The following is an 18,344-nucleotide window of genomic DNA, read 5'->3' as shown; positions in this document are numbered from 1 at the left end:
AGTAGGACATTTCAAAAATTATGTTTCCTATGCGTTTCTTTACTTCTGCTTTTTGGGGGATATGTTAGCCAAGACTCTCAGGATGTAGCCTAGGCTGGCCCCATGTTCAGAAGCCTTCTCCAGCCTCCTAAGTATTGCTAGGACTTTTATTGTACTCTGCTGTGCCTTGCTCGCTAGGGTGCCTGCTTTCTAAGCTTTCATTGTGATGTACCCTCTCAGTGCCTGGTGTAGGTGAGTTTAACCATAACCTAGGTTAAGAGGCTTATAATTTTAGTTTATTGAAGAAACATTTGCAGCTTACAAATTAGATTGAATTTTTATGAAATATTAGGTAATTACTTGTGTTGATGGTTTTTGATTGGTTGGTTAGCTTGGGGTTTTTTTGCTGTTGGTTTTTGCATTTGTTTTTTTTTTTTTTTTTTTTTTTTCCAAGACAGGGTTTCTCTGTAGCCCTGGCTGTCATGGAACTCACTCAACCAAACTGGCCTCAAAAATAGAGATCCATCAGCCTCTGCTTCTACCTCTGAATGTTGGGATTAAAGGTGTGTGTTACCACCACCCAGTTATGTTGGAATTTTTTGGTTTTTATATTTTTATGAGGGTAGGTAGGGGGTGTTGTTTGTTTGTTTGTTTGTTTGTTTGTTTGTTGAGTATTCTACCTGACTCTAGGAAACATTTTGAGACCTTAAGGTTGTAATAATTTCTCCCCTTGTCTTTCTGGAGGCTCATGATACAGTCCAGGCATAGTGGGCTGGTAAGAGATACTTGGTAGATTTACTATCTCCTCTGACTTTGTAGTCGGCAAACGCCAAAGACTTGTTAGCCTTTTTAAAAGTTTTACTTAAATTTATTTTTATTAGATATATGAGTCCTCTGTCTGCATGCATATATGTGAACCATGTGTGTGCCTAGTGCACTGGCTGTTCAGAAGATTCCTGGAAAGAGGAGTTATGGATGATTGTGAACCAAATAGGTGCTAGCAATCAAAGCCAGGTTCTTTGCAAGAGCAGCAACTGCTCTTAAGCAGTGAGCCATCGCTCCAGCCTTTACTTGTATTTCTTTTTAAAGAAAATAATGAAACAGTGCTGAGAAGATGGCTCAGCAATAAAGAACACAATCTGGCCTTGAAGAAGTCCCACATTCAGGTTCCCATACCTGCAGCAGTGGTTCACACAACTGCTTGTAACTCCCAACTCCAGGGGATCTAACATTTTCTTCTGTACTCTATGGATACCTGCATGAGCTATCTTACCTGGCTGGAGTCCAGCACATGCACACAGCCCCCCATACACACACACACACACACACACACACACACACACACACACACACACAATTATAAGTAAGTCTTAGGAATAATGTAGTAATTCATATGAAATGTAGTTAAGTTGACAGAACTTGAGAAAATACCAGTGTCCGGCTCCCACAGTCTGTTTTTTTGTTTTGTTTTGTTTTGTTTTGTTTCGGGACAGGGTTTCTCTGTGTAGCCCTGGATGTCCTGGAACTCACTTTGTAGACCAGGCTGGCCTCGAACTCAGAAATCCGCCTGCCTCTGCCTCCCAAGTGCTGGGATCAAAGGCGTGCGCCACCACCGCCCGGCTCCCACAGTCTGGCTTATCCCTGCAGTGTCGAATTTCAGAGTAGGTTAACTGCCTTTTTGAAATACAAACTTTATAAAATATAAAATATTGGGGCAGAATTGCTGGGAACATAGCAGTTAGTGAATCCACTGGACTGAATTTGAAAGTGTGGGATGTTTAGCCTTGAGCTATTTCATGTTGGCGGTACTCAGTGTTCACTAGAAGGACAGGTCAGCGGGTTTTCCAGGCTGTTTGATTGTTCCACTAAGATTATATTTGGCCCTGAAGTGTTAGAATTAATGTTTGACAAATGAATGAGGTATTGCTGTGCTTGGTACACTTTAAAACTTTTGTTGTCAAATTTTAGCTTATGTTGTACTTTGAAGTAATGGTACAATAATCTGTTCTTTCCTTTTATACTTAGTAACTTTCAGCAAACTGTCTGACTGAAGATTGCTAGTAAATTAATAAAAATTAAAGCTCTTTTCTTTTTTTAATGGCAGTTGGTTCACCCTATTGTCTTCATCTTCGAGTTAAGTTTTATTCCTCGGAACCAAATAATCTTCGTGAGGAGCTAACCCGGTAAGACCACTATTCAGAGGTGTGTCAGGAGTGCTAAGACCTTTAGAAGACCGATTTTAGGATTCTCAACCCTTATCAATAAAGGTGTCAGATGAGTTTTTATTCTAGAACAAGATGTTTTAAGATGTTGGATTTCAGCCTCATAGCTCATGCCTATAATCTCAACACTCAGGAAACTACAGCAGGAGGATTACTGTGAATGCAAGGCTAATCTGAGTCCCAAAGTGAATTTCAGGCTAGTCCAAGCTACAGTGTGAGACCTTGTCTTAAAATATTAAAAATAATTGAAGTGTTTGATTCTTTTATTTGTTGTAAAAGATGAAGTGCTGATTTTCATGCATTTGTTGGGGGTGACCAGTAAGTCAGTTGATAGGGTTTTAAACAGAATTGATAACATGTTAACAATTAAAATCTTATGTTTATTGACATTCACTATAATCTGTCTTCTGTTAGGATGTATCCTTTCTTTAGTTTATACTGCCTCTTTATTGCATATGTATTCCTTCTTGGTGAAGAAGCTGAGTTGTTAAGAATACCTTTTGGGGCTGGTGAGATGGCTCAGCGGGTAAGAGCACCCAACTGCTCTTCCAAAGGTGCAGAATTCAAATCCCAACAACCACATGGTGGCTCACAACCATCCTTAACAAGATCTGACTCCCTCTTCTGGAGTGTCTGAAGACAGCTACAGTGTACTTACATATAATAAATAAATAAATCTTTAAAAAAAAAATAGAATACCTTTTGAGGGATTTCCTTTTGCATTCCCTGCTGCTGTTATCCTTACAGCCCTCATATAGATGGTATGTGTGGTGTCAAAGTTAAGTTGGATCATCAGGCCCACTTACACAACATGCTTCTGACATTTTCTCTGAAGTTGCTCTGATCTGCTCCAGCCCTCTGTCCTGACTCTTACTTCAGACTTGCTTGCTCCTTCCCTCCTTTTTACTGTATTGTTTTTCCTCTTACACATTTTTCTGCAGTAAAATTCTGTAATTCAGGATGTTCTCTTAGGCAGGCAGTGCTAGCACACGCCTTTAATCCCCGCACCCAGAAGGCAGAAGCAGGCGGATCTCTGAGTTGGAGGCCAGTCTGGTCTACAGAGTGAGCTCCAGGACACCCAGGGCTACACAGAGACCCTGACTTGGAAAACCAAACCAAAAGAGAACATTTCCTCAGGGTATGGTTGTGCATACCCTTAATCTTAGCAGTTGGGGGACAGAGGCAGGAAGATCTCTTGAGTTCCTAGCCATTTAGGACTACATAGTAAAATCTTGTTTGAAAAAAAGAAAAGTATTTTCAAGTTAAAATGATAGGATTTTTTTTTTCCTAGAGTGAATTGTTCTATTTAGTTAATTTGTGCCTTTTATTTTTCTTAGGTATTTATTTGTTCTTCAGCTAAAACAAGATATTCTCAGTGGGAAGTAAGTATTAAACTATTTAGTACACAACTGCAAAATTCTTGAGTAGTAGAAAAATAATTTAGAAAATAAATTCAAATTCAGTTCAGGGCTGGAGAGATAATGACTCAGCAAGCACAGAGTCTGCATTTCATCCCCTGTACCCATATGAAACCCAGGAGCAGTATGGGCGTCTGTGGCCCCAGTGCTAAAGGCTCACTGGCCAGCACTGTAGCTAAAACAGTGAGCTCGAGGTCCAGTGTCAAGCACTGTCTCCAGCAGAGTTATGTGAAAAGAAACAAAGGAAGATACTTGATATGGCCCTTGGGCCTACACATACACATACACGGTCAAGTGCACTTGCACAAAAGCGAACACAAATAAGTTCAAAGTTGTGTAAAAACAAATGCTCAAGGTGCTATTCATCTTAAAATTAAGATTATAAATTAACGGAAAAATTTCTATTTTGATTTCAGATTAGAGTGTCCCTTTGATACAGCAGTTCAGTTGGCAGCTTATAATCTGCAAGGTACGTGATTCTTGTGCTTGATTAAGGCTGAAACATAATTCTTTTGTGTGATACTTGTCTAAGAAAAAAAATGACAAGCTAGAGAAGCTACAGCACTGTTTCTGTGTAAAACTACTAGTGTCCAGCTTTTGTATTCTACTTGGTTTTAAAGGTTTTAAAGTACTTTAAAAAGTTATTGTCTTCACGCCTTTCCCTCTCAATTCTTTGCTCTTTTTTTTCCCCTTGTTCTTGCCTTTCTTTTTTGTAAGTTATTTTACATTAAGGGTATAGGTATTCTGTCTGCGATTCTGTCTGTATCCCATGTGTGTGCCTGGTGTCCATGGGTGGCAGAGAGGGCATTGATTCCCTGGAACTAGAGTTACAGACAGTTGTAAACTGCCATGTAGGTGCTGAGAATCAAGCCCGGATTCTCGAGAGAGCAGCCAGTGCTCCTAACTGATGAGTCCCTGCTCCTTATCCGTCTGCAGTACAATGAAACAGTTGGCAGCCTGCCTCCTGGTAATTGAATAGACGGTAATATAGAACCCTAGGTTGATTTCTGTTCCATAAATAACAGAAAGTAAATTAGCATGGTTGATCTTGTTTGCTGCACGACTTCCTTTCTTCAGTCTTCTTAAAAATAAGTTCATGGAGACTCAGGACATACTTAGACAATATTGGGGGCCAGTACATATTTTAAAGCTCCAATTTGTCACTGTAAAGTATTCCTTAGTAAATGAGGTTAGTGGAAAACTTAGCCAAATGTTTAAATTGCTTCTTGCTAAACTTGGGAATTTTCTCTTAAAAGTTGACATTTTAAAGGAAAACTATAATTTGAGTCTAGGAAACATTTCTCGTGTGTGTGTGTAAAATGAATGATACTATAATCAGAGTTACTGATGCGTAAGACTAGGTTTTTCCCTTCTTAATGGTTGTACATTCTCATCATTCTAAGATCAGTAGTATTTGTCACTGTGTATATAATAAAACTACATTTGCATGTTTTATTGTAGACCTAATGTTTTTACTTATTTTGGATATGTTATTAAAGCATATTTTCCTGGTGATAAAAATTTTATCTACTTGGCTTTTTTCATTATTGTAATCTGTCTCCAAATTAAAACATGCTTTCTATCTGCATAATGAAGGGGAGACATAAATTTAAAAGTGGTACCTGTGTTCTGTTTGCCCCCCTTGACAGCCAAACCATATGCATACAAATAAGGTTTATGTGGGATTGATAGATCACTTAGTGAGTGAGGGTTCTTAATCTGCGGATAGAAAGATACCAATACATGGCCCCATATTAATATCTGCCAAAGTCTCCTAGAATTTTGGAGCTGAGACAGGCAGATCCAAGAACTTGATGACTATCCAAAATGGACTTAGACCATAAGTCAGGAAGCAGTAGGAGGAAACACCTGACATCCTGTTCTGGACTCTGCATGCACAGACATAGGTGTGTGTCCTCAAACACTCTAGAGTGTACACCTCACAGAGAATTACAGAAAAGTATTATAGCATGCATCTTGAGTGGGTTTTTTTTTCTTTTTTTTTTTTTTCTTTTTTTTTTTAAGATAGCAGGTGATTGTCTTTTAAGAATTAAGGTTGGGCTGGAGAGATGGCTCAGTGGTTAAGAGCACTATTTGATCTTCCAGAAGTTTTGAGTTCAATTTCTAGCAATCATATGGAAACTCACAACCATCTACCCTACGACATGATGCCCTCATCTGGCATGCAGGTGTACATATAGATAGAGCAATTATATATATTAAATAAGTAAATAAATCTTTAAAACATGAATTAAAAGTCAAAGATTTTTTTTCTCTATGGAAATATAGAAATTTATTTTCAAAAGCTAAGCATTAATATATATCAATATATTAATAATAAATTAGAAATATATATTTAAAAGTAAGTCACCAACAACAAATGTGATTTATATTGTCTTACTCTTCTATTGCCATGACAAAGTACCATGACCAAAGCAACTTAAAGAGAGCATTTAATTTGGCACTCACAGTTCCAGACGTAAGATTCTATGACCATCATAGCAGGGAGCATGCCACCAGGCCAGTAAGCATGTCACTAACAGGAGCCGAGTGCACATCTGCAAGAATGAGGCGGAGAGAGGGCTAACTGGGAGTGGCATTGAAGTTTTAGACCTAAGGTGGTTGTCTACCCCCTTAACACGCTTTCCCCAACAAGCTGCCTCTGAATCTCTCCCAAACAGTTCTAGCAGCTTTGGACCAAGCATTCCTGAGCCTATGAGGGTTAGTCTCAAACCACACTGCACATGTGTACAGACCAATCCAAGTCTAACTTAGATTTATTAGAGTGGAACAGTCTAGGCACTATGAATAGCTGGTAGCTTAAAAAGGAGCTTTACTAATCTTCTTAATCTTTGTTTACAAAATGTTTTTTAAAGCATTTTCTTAGTGTCACTAACATGACATAACTGTGTTAACTTGTATTTGTAGCTGAACTTGGCGACTATGATCTTGCTGAACATAGTCCTGAACTGGTCTCTGAGTTCAGGTTTGTGCCCATCCAGACTGAAGAGATGGAACTGGCTATTTTTGAGAAATGGAAGGAATACAGGTAGCTCATTATTTGATCACACTTTTAACATTACCAATATCATTGTTCATTTTTTTCCCCGCTCTTGCTTATTATCTTATAATTACTATATTTAAATTTTCAGAGGTCAGACACCAGCACAAGCTGAAACCAATTACCTGAATAAAGCCAAATGGCTAGAAATGTATGGTGTTGATATGCACGTGGTCAAGGTAAGCCCTGTGTTGTGGTACCTTATTTAAAAATTGATTCTGGAGCTAGAGGGATGGTTCAGCAGATATGAGCATGCATGTGCCGTTCTTGTAGAAGTACTGAGTTCAGTTCTCAGCACTTGTGTTGAGATCCACATCAATGCCTGTAATTTCCGCTCTAGGGGATCTGACACTCCTCTTCTGGATTCTGTAGACACTTGTACCCAATGTGAATATACATATAATTTAAAAATAAACAAAAATAAATCATTTTTTTTAAAATCCATTTTAGGATTAAAGGCATAGAATGTGAATGCTACAGTATTTGGGCAGGCATAGAGTTTCTATAGAATACCTCTGAGTATTTTGGATGTGTAGTAAGGAAAAATGGTTGAAATTAGATATTGAAAGACTAGAATCACCTGGGATTGGTAGCACAAACCTTTAGTCTGGGCATTCAGGAGGCAGAGGCAGATGGATTTCTTTTAAGTTCAAGGCCAGCCTGTTCTACATAGGATAGCCAGCAATATGTAGAGACCCTATCTTACAAAAACAAACATCAGAACAAAACAAAAGACTAGAATCTAAAGAAAGATTGATCATGAAACAAGAGAAAACTAAAGTTCCCAGAATTATCTAAAATCCTTGTATAAATGTGATTTTTATATTGAGAAAAAAAATAGATTACTTTTTATTTTTATTATTTGTGATATCACCAATACTCACTATTGAGGAAACTTTACTAAAAAGTAAAGGTTGGCACTTTATAACCTAGAAAGGAGTATTTGTCAGAAACATCTAGATTATAAGTTTAGCCTGTGTATAATTTATATTTAGTGTGAAAAAAGATCCACTTGTATGAAAATATGAAACCTGCTTCATGTGAACAAACACTATTTTCTCTCCTTAAATTAGGCTAGAGATGGCAATGACTATAGTTTGGGACTGACTCCAACAGGAGTCCTTGTTTTTGAAGGAGAGACCAAAATTGGCTTGTTTTTCTGGTAAGCAGTGTTTTGTTTTTAATGAGTCAATGTATTTATATCATTAGTGAATAAAAAGATGTGGAAACAGAATGATGAGACGTTTGCAAGTGAAGGAGGCTACTGTTTCCTTTTCTTCCCTTACTCATCTGTAACCTCTCTCCCCAGAGGCAAACTTAAGAACTCTAGGTCTGTAGCCCATTAGTTTCAAAGTGTGCCAGTGTATGTCTTAGTATTCTTGCCTCGTGTTGTATACTTACGACATGTTCCTTACACTGTTCCTACCCTCCTTCCACCTGCCCTCCTGTGGCTCTGTCACTCTTAGTGTTTTCCATAGGCTCTCTTACCTTCATGGGATGGGAGGAGATGGGAGTGTTTCTGTTCCTACTTTCAAGCTTGGCTCCTCCTCCTGTTTCCCAGTTTCTGTCTTCCATACTTAGAGTTATTGCATAGATTTCATAGCCCTAAAGCATAGAATTGGGAAACTGTTTACATTACTACATTTTTGTTAGGACTAAGTCAGAGTTTTGGCATATGTTACAGATAAGAGCTAAAGTTTTGTAATATGCCAAGACTGTTGACTTCAAGCCTTTCCACCTAAACTCAAATTCATTGCCAGGTGTTTCGGGTAAAAATAGAGTTGGAAATCATAATCAGTGATAGTTTCTTATATGCCCTTTAAAAATACCCAATGACTTTTTGCTATATCTAATCCCTATGCTGTTTAATCTTGAAACCTTTTACCTAGGGTTACAGAATTTATTATGCCACATTAGGGGTATGAAAAATACACTGTATTTCTCATTTCCTTTATAATTTTAATATCTGATAGATGGGCAGCCTCACTTTGTCAGTTGGTTGCTTTTGAAATATGTGTTTGCCTTCCCTTTAGAGACTTTGACAGGCCGGGCTGGCTGCGTTTCCCTTACCAGTGTTGAGAATTAAGATGAAGAAATGTACTTGATACAGAAGAGGTTTTCCCCTAATCTGTTGATCTCATATTGTTAACAGGCCCAAGATAACCAGATTGGATTTTAAGAAGAATAAGTTAACTCTAGTGGTTGTGGAAGATGATGATCAGGTAGGAGCTTACTGTATTACTTGCTTAACAGTTATGTGGTAAACAGGTGGTGGTGTACCTCATTGCGTATACCTTGAGGTAAAATTGCCCATTCAGGTCATTTTATGCTACTAAGCTTAAAGATACTATAAATGCATGTGTGTTTTTGGTTGGTTGGTTGGTTGGTTTTTGTAGTGTACAGTGGTTGCATTTAGATGACTTTGCTTTTATTCCTAATGAAATTTTTAAGAAAATAAGCCAGTTGCCTTTTATCCCAATACTCTGTAGGTTTGTACTCATGTCATGTACTCTGTACAAGTGGAGCTCTGAGTTCAATGCCAGCCTGCTCTACATAATGAGTTTCAGGCCATTTAATCCTGGCCAGTAGTGAGACCCTGTCTCAAATAAACAAATAAGATCCACCTGGTGGTATTCTTTATGATAAAATGTGGTTTTATATTTTTTGTTAATTTTCTTTTTTTATATAATTTCAGTGTGTTCCCATTTAAAAATGATATTCTCTTAGCTTTTATCATATTCGGGCATGTTTTCATGTTTCCATTCAGCTTATAAGTGACCTTTATAAGAAGTGATAAGCAGAGGCAACAGTTAAGTTTTAACAATTTTCTGAAGTTTGGAAGATAAAAGATTTTAGAATCTTAGTGTTTTAAGTTTCACTTCTTTAATTGTTAAAAACCAAGTGAAATGTCCCTTGCATTATGATAAGAGCCTTCTTACATTTCTCTGTAGTTATTAAGGGTATATGTGACCTGATTAAATATAATAACTGCCCAAAAGAGTCAGACTGTACTTTGTCTTTAATACAGACAGGTCACTTTTGTTAAAACATCTCCAAGTATTTCACACTAGTAGGATATAGAACTGACATGCAAGAACTTTATAGTACAGTAGTGAGTGTTTGTGGTAGTTGTATATCTGGGTCTTTTAAAAGAGATTTTGTATTTGAGAATTTCCTACCTGCATATGATGTCCCTTCATCAGGTCACCCCACACTGTCTCCCCGATAGTCCTTCCCCTCCCCCATTCTTTTATTTGTTTTTGTTTTACAGTACTTTGCACAGAAAAAAGTGGGTACATTTCAAATTTTCGTGTCTTTTGTTGGGGGTTTGTTTTAATTTTGGATAATTTCATTTTTTCCTTCCTGTTTACATTTCTCTAGATGTGTTTCATAAAACCAGGGACAAGTCACAAGAAATACAAAGGTTCTAAGTTCTGTTTTGTTTTTTTGTAATGGTATTTTAGATATGTATTTTGTTTAGTTCCTAGAAATTTACAGAGCTACCTTTTTTTATCCTGGTGAAGTTTGATTTTAAACTTTCTTACCAAAAATCATATACTTTAGGACAATGAGATGTTCACCGGGTGAAGGCGCTTGTTCTCAAGCCTAATGACATGAGTTTGATCCTTGGGCCATACATGATAGAAGACAGAAACCAACTCCGATTGTCCTCTGTCCTCCGTGCATGTGCCATGTACATACACACAAACAACACTGGTTTTTTTGTCCTGGCACTAACTCTAGACCAGGCTAGCCTCAAACTTAAAGATCTGCCTGCCTCTGCCTCCCCTGTCTGGGATTAAAGGCAGGTGGCCTGACCCTCTGACTCTTACAATACCTCCACCTCACGAATGTTCCCTGAGCTTTAGACTGTAGGGATTATATTAATTGGGGTCCAGCACCCACGGTCATAGTGGGTCTTCAAGTTTCCCTGGCCTCACCATCCATAGGTAGTTGGCTGAGTTTACAGGACTAAGCATGGATTCCCTCTAGTAAGCCGACCTTAAGTTCGATGAAGTGCCTGTCGGGTCATGCCAGGATGTAAGTGCTACTATTGTACCTTTAGGATGGTTTTGCTGTGCTGGTCATTGTTGTGACTTATAGGCATTGCAAGTAGCCAGCTAGACCTACTTCTTTGCTTTCTCACTTGGCAGCTTTTACAGCTCCTCTAATACTGAGATGTAGTCGTCAAAGAGGAGCCTTACAGGTCAGATCCAGATTGATTCCTCCAAGTCCTGTGTCCAGAGTCTGTTGTATCTTTAGCAATACAAGAGTACCTTCTTTTTCTGAAAAGCATTAAGGATAATGGCAATAGCCTATGTTGTTCTGAGGAGGAGAGTCTCTTGGTTTCTCCTAACTACCAACCTAAAAGTAGGTTTTAAGTGTCTGGCACTGTTTTCTTTGTTAGGTAGTAATTGGTTTTGGAGTGGGAAACATTGTTACCCCAAGTGGCCTGAGGGGGAGGGGGAATTGATTGAGTTTAAATAAACATAGAATAAATAATTCCTGGTAGCTTTTTCTGACATCCTTGGTGTTACGTGTCCCTCCTCCTTGCCTCTCTCCTCTTTATAGCAAGTGTCCTACAGTTCCCCTTTCTAAGGCTCCAGCCCCAACCATGGTCCCTTTTTACTCCCTGGTTTCCATAGTTACTTCTGGCTGTATACCCTAAAATCTAAAGATTTATTGCAATCTACAAATATGAAAGGACATGCAGCATGTCTTTCTGGGTCTGGATTACTCAGTATACTATTTATCTGCAACTTATATTTTATATTTCTTTACAGCTGAGCTAGTGTCTGTGTAATACAATGTGAAGTCCTTTGGACATGGGTCAAAAATGCTGTAGCTCGATCATATATAACAGACTTAGTCTTGGGTTTTTTGTTCTGTTTTTAGAATTTTCCAAACTGTTTTCCAGGGTGGGTGCATCAACAGTGCAGTGGGGTCTCCTGTCCTCACCAGCATTTGTTGCTGGGTGGTTTTACCTGTGCCATTCTTTGCATTTCCCAAGTTTCCAAGCATATTCCATCCCACTCAGCTACAGTCAAAAGAGCTTTTAAATTCATGTAATGTGTGTGGGTATTTTGTCTGCATGTATGTTCATGTACCACATGCATCCCTAGTGCCTATGGAAACTAAAAGGGGGTTATAGGAAAAGATGAGGTCTCCTAGAACTAAAGTTACACTGTTACTGAGCGACCATATTGTTGCTGGGAAGTGAACCCAGGTCATCTGGAATTGTTGCTCGTGCATGTAACTAATTAGTCACCTCAGTGGTCCCTGAAGAGGTCCTGACTGAAAATAGTTTATGTTACTAACACTTCCCTCTTTGTTGAGTATAGATGTTGTCTTAGTTTAGATTTTACTGCTATTGCCATGATCACAGCAACTCTTTTTATTTATTTATTTATTTATTTATTTATTTATTTATTTATTTATTATATGTAATTACACTGTAGCTGTCTTCAGACACTCCAGAAGAGGGCGTCAGATCTTGTTATGGATGGTTATGAGCCACCATGTGGTTGCTGGGAACCATGTGGTTGCTGGAATTTGAACTCCGGACCTTTGGAAGAGCAGTTGGGTGCTCTTACCCACTGAGCCATCTCACCAGCCCGATCACAGCAACTCTTAAAAGGAGAATATTTAATTGGGGCTGGCTTATAGCTTCAGAGATCTGGTCCACTGTTGTCAAGGCGGGAAGCACGGTGGTATGGAGGCAGACGTGGTGCTGGAGGAGATGAGAGTTCTACATCTTGATCTGAACACAAAAGAAGACTGTCACACTGGCCAGGCTTGAGCTCATAAAACCACAAAGCCTCCCCACAGTGACACACTTCTTCAGACAAGGCCACGCCTACTCTAAGGTCAAATCTCATAATAGTGCCACTCTATATGGGCCAAGCGTTCAATCATATGAATCTATGGGGGCCATTCCTACTCAAACCACTGCAGATAGGAATAGTTTCTTTTTTTTTTTTTTTTAAAGATTTATTCATTTATTATATGTAAGTACACTGTAGCTGTTTTCAGACACTCCAGAAGAGGGCATCAGATCTTGTTATGGATGGTTATGAGCCACCATGTGGTTGCTGGGATTTGAACTCCGGACCTTCGGAAGAGCAGTCGGGTGCTCTTACCCACTGAGCCATCTCACCAGCCCAGGAATAGTTTCTTATGAAAAAATAAAATATAATTAATGTGTTTAGGTATATGTGGTAACCCTTGTTCTTTGTCGCATTTTGGAGTTGTTTGGTTTTGTTTTTTGGCTTTCACTCTGTAGTCCTGGATGCCTTGGAACTCAGGACTCAGGCCTCAAACTTGTGATCCCTCTGCCCTATCTTCTGGGTGCTGGGATTACAGGCATGGAACACCACATCTAGCTTTAGCATATCTTACTAGCTTTAGCATGATTTATTAAAGCACATGTTGGTTTTTGGTTGGTTGGTTTGATTTGATTTTTAGTATTTGGTGACAGGGTCAGGATGTCCTGGATCTCTCTCTGTAGACCAGAGCTGGCCTCTGACTCAAAGTTCTGCCTACCTCTGCCTCCTTAGTGCTGGGACTAAAGGTGTCCATGCCAGCAGCTTAGCACATGATTCTGTTTGTTTGGATCATGGGCTTTTCATGTGTGTTCTATGTACCTGTTCATATGGAATTGTGTATGGAGGCAAACATGTGTACCAGATGCTGTGGGTGTTATTACTCACCACCTTACCTGTTTGCATCAGGGTCTCTACTGAGCCTGGTGCTCACCTATCTGACAGGACTAGGTGGCTGGCGCCATACTCCCCTATCCCACCAAATAAGGTTTTAAGAACAAAGTAGAGGTTTTATTGCTTTTTAAGGTTTATTTTATTTTTAATTATGTGTACAAGGTGTGGGTGGGTACTTAGTGCAGATGACCTTGGAAAGCATCAGGTGTAGAGCTGGAGTTACAGGCTGTTATGAGTTGTCTGATAAGAATGCTGAGAACCAATTGTGTCCTGAAGTAGCAGTGCCTACACTTAACTACTAAGCCATTTCTCCAGCACCTTTATTGTTTCCTTTTCTGTCCAGCTGGCATGGCGTTTATGCATGCAGTGTTGGCCTTGGCCTGGTGGCATTCCTTCTGTGTCCTGGACTTATAGGCATGCACCACATGCCCAGCTGCCTTTGGTGTTGATTTGATTGTGTTTCCATTGCAGCAATAGAAGACATGGCTAAGTGACTTAATATAACACCGCTTTGACTTTCAGGGCAAAGAACAAGAGCATACCTTTGTCTTTAGATTGGATCACCCTAAAGCCTGCAAACACTTATGGAAATGTGCTGTGGAGCACCACGCCTTCTTCCGCCTCCGAGGACCTGTCCAGAAGAGTTCCCATCGATCGGGATTCATTCGACTAGGATCCCGATTTAGATACAGGTTCAGTTCCCCAAGTTTTCACATCTTGCATACAGGCCAGAAATGTTACTCAGATTCTTGATTTTACTGAGGTGGAAACCAAGACACAGGAAATATAATATGTTGCTAAAGATATCCACTGGCCAAAATTTTTAAAGAAGTACTGTTATTGTTAATAATTTCTTGACTAGATGAGAAATCAGTTATTGTTATTTATATTGATAAATTTTATATATAATAAACCACAGTTTAAATTTATATAACAAAGTAAATTCTCAATCTGACAAGTTTTATCTCATACAGAAAATGTATGGGCCATTAATAGGAATAATACTGTGGCTGCAGGCCATTTGGCTTTTACGAGCTCCTCTGTCATGAACTGGAAATGTAGTAGCAGGTCAGTTTGAGTCTTCAGTTAAAGCATGGATGACTACCAATAATGTAACGAGTCGGCCACAGAGAGTTCTGAAGATAATTTCTGTTCTACCATGTCAGAAATGCTGAGGGATTTTCTTAGCTGGAAAACAAACAAGTACAAAAATTTTTTTCAAGTGTATCTAGACATATTTTTGTAGAAATAATCACAGAAAAAGGTAACTCCAGTTGGGGCTGAAGATATAGCCCATTGGTAGAGGGCTTGCCCAACATGTGTAAGGCCTGGAGTTGAATCCACAGGACTATAAAAGAACTAACCGGAAATCTTGTTCCGGATTACACATTTTGTATTAATTTCTATGACTGGGAAAGGAGAGGTGCTTCCCTGATAGCATGGACATTTTCTTCTGTTTTAATAGGTGATATATAGATGATATATATACTTAGAAGAAATCCTGTGTTATTAATGTTATGTATAATACCAAAGCCTGGAGAATGAAAAATATTTGGTTAAAGAGAAAAAACTATCGATGCCAGTAGTTCCCTTCAGCATGCTTCTCTGCAGGATAATATAAATGTAGACATCTTACTCTTCTGCATCTGGTTACCTCATACTGTCTTCCTGTTGACTTGCTTCACTTATTTTAGTGGAAAAACAGAGTATCAGACCACAAAAACTAATAAAGCAAGAAGATCAACCTCCTTTGAAAGAAGGCCCAGCAAGCGGTATTCCCGACGGACTCTGCAAATGAAAGGTGAAGTGCAGCCCTGCTCCGCAGGCTTGTCCTTCCTTCCCGGGCAGTCTACTTGTCCTCGCACTTCCTGTTTGCTGGAGAGGAAGCTGCCTGAGTTTTCTCGAGTCTGTTTTAGTTAACTAAAACCATCTTTGTCTGGCTTTCATAAGCTGCATAATAATGGGTCCTGTAATTGGCTGACATTAAACTTAGTAGTAATCTCAGTGCAGATGTTCTGGGCAGGGTTGCACTTAGTATGTCTTCAGTAGAGTGGTATCTTCTCTCTTGAGTCTTTCAAATCTCGTGATGAAATGCCAGTTCATCCCCTTGGATATTTTTCTAATATTAGCATGTAATGAACACATTTAAAAATTTTTTGTTTGTATGTGTGTGCATGTGTGCACATGCAAACATGCATGTGTGGCATTTTATGCACCCTATGAAGGCCAGTGTCCTGGGCTAGAATGTAGGCAGTTGTGAGCTATCCAGTTAGGGTACTGAGACTTGAAAGAAGACCTCTGGAAGAAGCAGCAGTTACTCTTAACCACTGAGCCATTGCTCCTGGCCCAAAGAAGTTTTCAGTAAAAAGTTTCCATGTTAGGCTGGTAAGGTGACTTATGAGTTAAGTGCACTGTGCTGCCAAGCCTGATGGCCTGAGTCATTTCCCAAGACATACAAAATGAAAGGAGTTATCTTCTGATGTGCACACACACACACATACACACACCATGACATAGGTGTTTCACACAAAGACACAGACAATAAGACAATATAAAATGAGTAAATGAAAGCCAGGCATGATGGTCCCAGCACTCAGGAAGTAGAGGCAGGCAGATCTCTGTGAGTTAGATGCCAGTCTTGTCTCTACTACAAAGTTACTTTCAGGACAGCCAGGACACAGAGAAACTGTGTTTTGAAAAACAAATAATAAAAATAAATAAATAAATAAAAATGATAAATTATATTATTCCATATTACAATTTACTGTTGAGAAATCCCACTAAATAGAATATTTATCAATGTCTGTTGTGCATAGATATTTACAACTTCATAAATGTTATCTGGCACTTAAAATATTTTAACTCTAAAAGAAGTGCATAGTTTTCGTTAAAAGATAAATTAAAACTTGTGTTTGGTGTCAAATTTGGATTTCTACTGAAGCATGTCTACTGTCAGGTTATCATCACCACTTAACCAAAAATCTGCCACCAGCTGACTGTGGCAGTGGGTTTTTAAATTAATTTTTCTGACTGAAGTATACTCAAGTTTTTGCGTGGCTGTGAATTTAAATATATGGTTATCAGTTAACATAATTAAGTGATAGTTTAAAGCCTTATTACTTCATCTTTCTACTGACAGAATTCAGAGTTAGTTGTCTTAATCTATGAGACTTAGAGAAAGTTACTTTAAAAGACAGATGTGAGCTGACAGTTTAGTTCATGAGTGAAGTTTCTTGTCACTAAGCCTGACCTGAGTTTGATCTGTGGGGCCCAGGTCATTTCAGGAGAGAATGGATTCCCACACATTGTTCTTTGACCTTATATATGCTCTGTGACACTGGCATACACATAGAGAAAGACATTTTTTTAATGGAATTTTAAGACAAATAGATGTTGGGCTGGAGAGATGATGTTTCAGGAGTTAAAAGCAGATACGCTCCTCCAGAGGTTCTTAGCACCTCTGTGAGACAGATCACAGTCCGCCTGTACCTCCAGCTCCAGGGGCATCCCTCTTGCTTTCACAGACACCTGCATTGGGTGCTTATGTACACACTCACATACACGAATTTTTACATAAATCTTTAAAAATAGAGTAGGGTGCTGGAGAGATGGGTGGGTGGCTCAGTAGTTAAGAGAGCATGCTGCTTTTACAGAAGATCTGAATTTGGTTCCAGCAACCCACATCAAGTGTCCAGCAGGTGCCGATAGTAACTCCAGCTCCAAGGAGTCTCATGCTGTTTTTGGAGCTCCAGATATACTGCGTGCGCGCGCGCGCGCACGCACACACACACACACACACACACACACACACAGACACACACAGGTCCACAGAAATAAAAGTAAACCCTTGGCAAAGAATAGACTAGACACTCACAGTGACTACTGCTGTTGGCCTCCCTGGTCTGCTCTGCAGCACAGCCGATAGCTGAGAAGTGTGTTTATAGAGCAGTGAGCTGAGCTTTTCCTTTGAATTGTAAAGCAATTTGTCATTCAGGGTAGACTAATAAAATGTTATCTCTTCTCTTCTGTCAGCAAGCACAACAAAACCTGAAGATCTTGGGTAAGTAATGCCTTGCAATATAGGAACTGAGAAGATTTATATAGTTGAAATTGTTAATTAAATATTTGTTGAAGGCCTTGCAAAATGTCAAATTTTCACAGGCATTAGGATTATAGGAAACAAAAAACACGCCAGATGAATTAATATTCAGAAAAATGAAGCCGTTTACAGAAGCAGCTATGTTATTCATATTCAGAGTGTCAGAAGAAAGGTGGGTTTCTAGGTAAAAGCAATTTATTCTAGGCTAAATACAGTCATTGTATATACGTAGTTCATATTTTCCCATATTGTTTCTGTAAGATCAGTAGTGTTGGGCCTCATTCCTTTCTCATTTAAACTGATTTCTTCCCCTTTTGTTCTTAGTTCAGCTGAAGATTGTCAGTTTGTTAGCCCTTAATTGATGTTTGCTCTATATTTGTTCCTTCTTGTTTCTTACGATTTAGTTTGCTCTGGCTGCTTCCTCCTCTTCCTGGGTTCTTCTTTTCTGTTATCCTGAGCCTAGTGTGACCAGATGGGCAAGTGCTCTGCCACAGCTGCTGTGTTTTGTTATTTTCTGTTGGTTTTTGAAACAGTGTCTCACTTTGCAGCCCTAGCTGGCCTGGAACTTAGTTGTTTGAAGCCAGGTCTTAAGATGGCCCACTGGCCTTAAATGTGTAGTCCTTCTGCCTTAGCTAAGTGCTGGGTGTTGGAAGAATGCACTGCCCACCCAGCTTCCTTGTCCTTTTGGTGTTATCTTTTTTTTTTTTTTGGTTTTTCGAGACAGGGTTTCTCTACGTAGCCCTGTCTGTCCTGGAACTCACTCTGTAGACAAGGCTGGCCTCGAACTCAGAAATCTGCCTGCCTCTGCCTCCCAAGTGCTGGGATTCAAGGCGTGCACCACCATGCCCA

The 18,344-nt window shown here is 39.2% G+C and overlaps 1 protein-coding gene across 3 annotated transcripts in view; it reads left to right on the top strand.

The window, feature by feature from the left end:
- Positions 1-18,344, top strand: part of Epb41l5 (erythrocyte membrane protein band 4.1 like 5) — a 108,272-nt gene that overhangs the window by 22,877 nt on the left and 67,051 nt on the right. For all 3 annotated transcript variants that reach the window (XM_021197903.2, XM_029538512.1, XM_029538513.1), the window contains exons 5-14: positions 2,084-2,162; positions 3,539-3,583; positions 4,036-4,088; positions 6,548-6,668; positions 6,772-6,859; positions 7,754-7,842; positions 8,833-8,902; positions 13,919-14,088; positions 15,091-15,197; positions 17,429-17,456. In XM_021197903.2, coding sequence (XP_021053562.1) covers positions 2,084-2,162; positions 3,539-3,583; positions 4,036-4,088; positions 6,548-6,668; positions 6,772-6,859; positions 7,754-7,842; positions 8,833-8,902; positions 13,919-14,088; positions 15,091-15,197; positions 17,429-17,456 — 850 coding nt within the window. The remainder of the gene's footprint in view (positions 1-2,083; positions 2,163-3,538; positions 3,584-4,035; positions 4,089-6,547; positions 6,669-6,771; positions 6,860-7,753; positions 7,843-8,832; positions 8,903-13,918; positions 14,089-15,090; positions 15,198-17,428; positions 17,457-18,344) is intronic.

Source organism: Mus pahari, chromosome 5 (genome assembly GCF_900095145.1).
Source record: "Mus pahari chromosome 5, PAHARI_EIJ_v1.1, whole genome shotgun sequence".
In the NCBI taxonomy this organism is placed as follows: Eukaryota; Metazoa; Chordata; class Mammalia; order Rodentia; family Muridae; genus Mus; species Mus pahari.
Note: the sequence above shows the minus strand (reverse complement) of the source record. Positions and strands in the feature narration are given on the sequence as shown.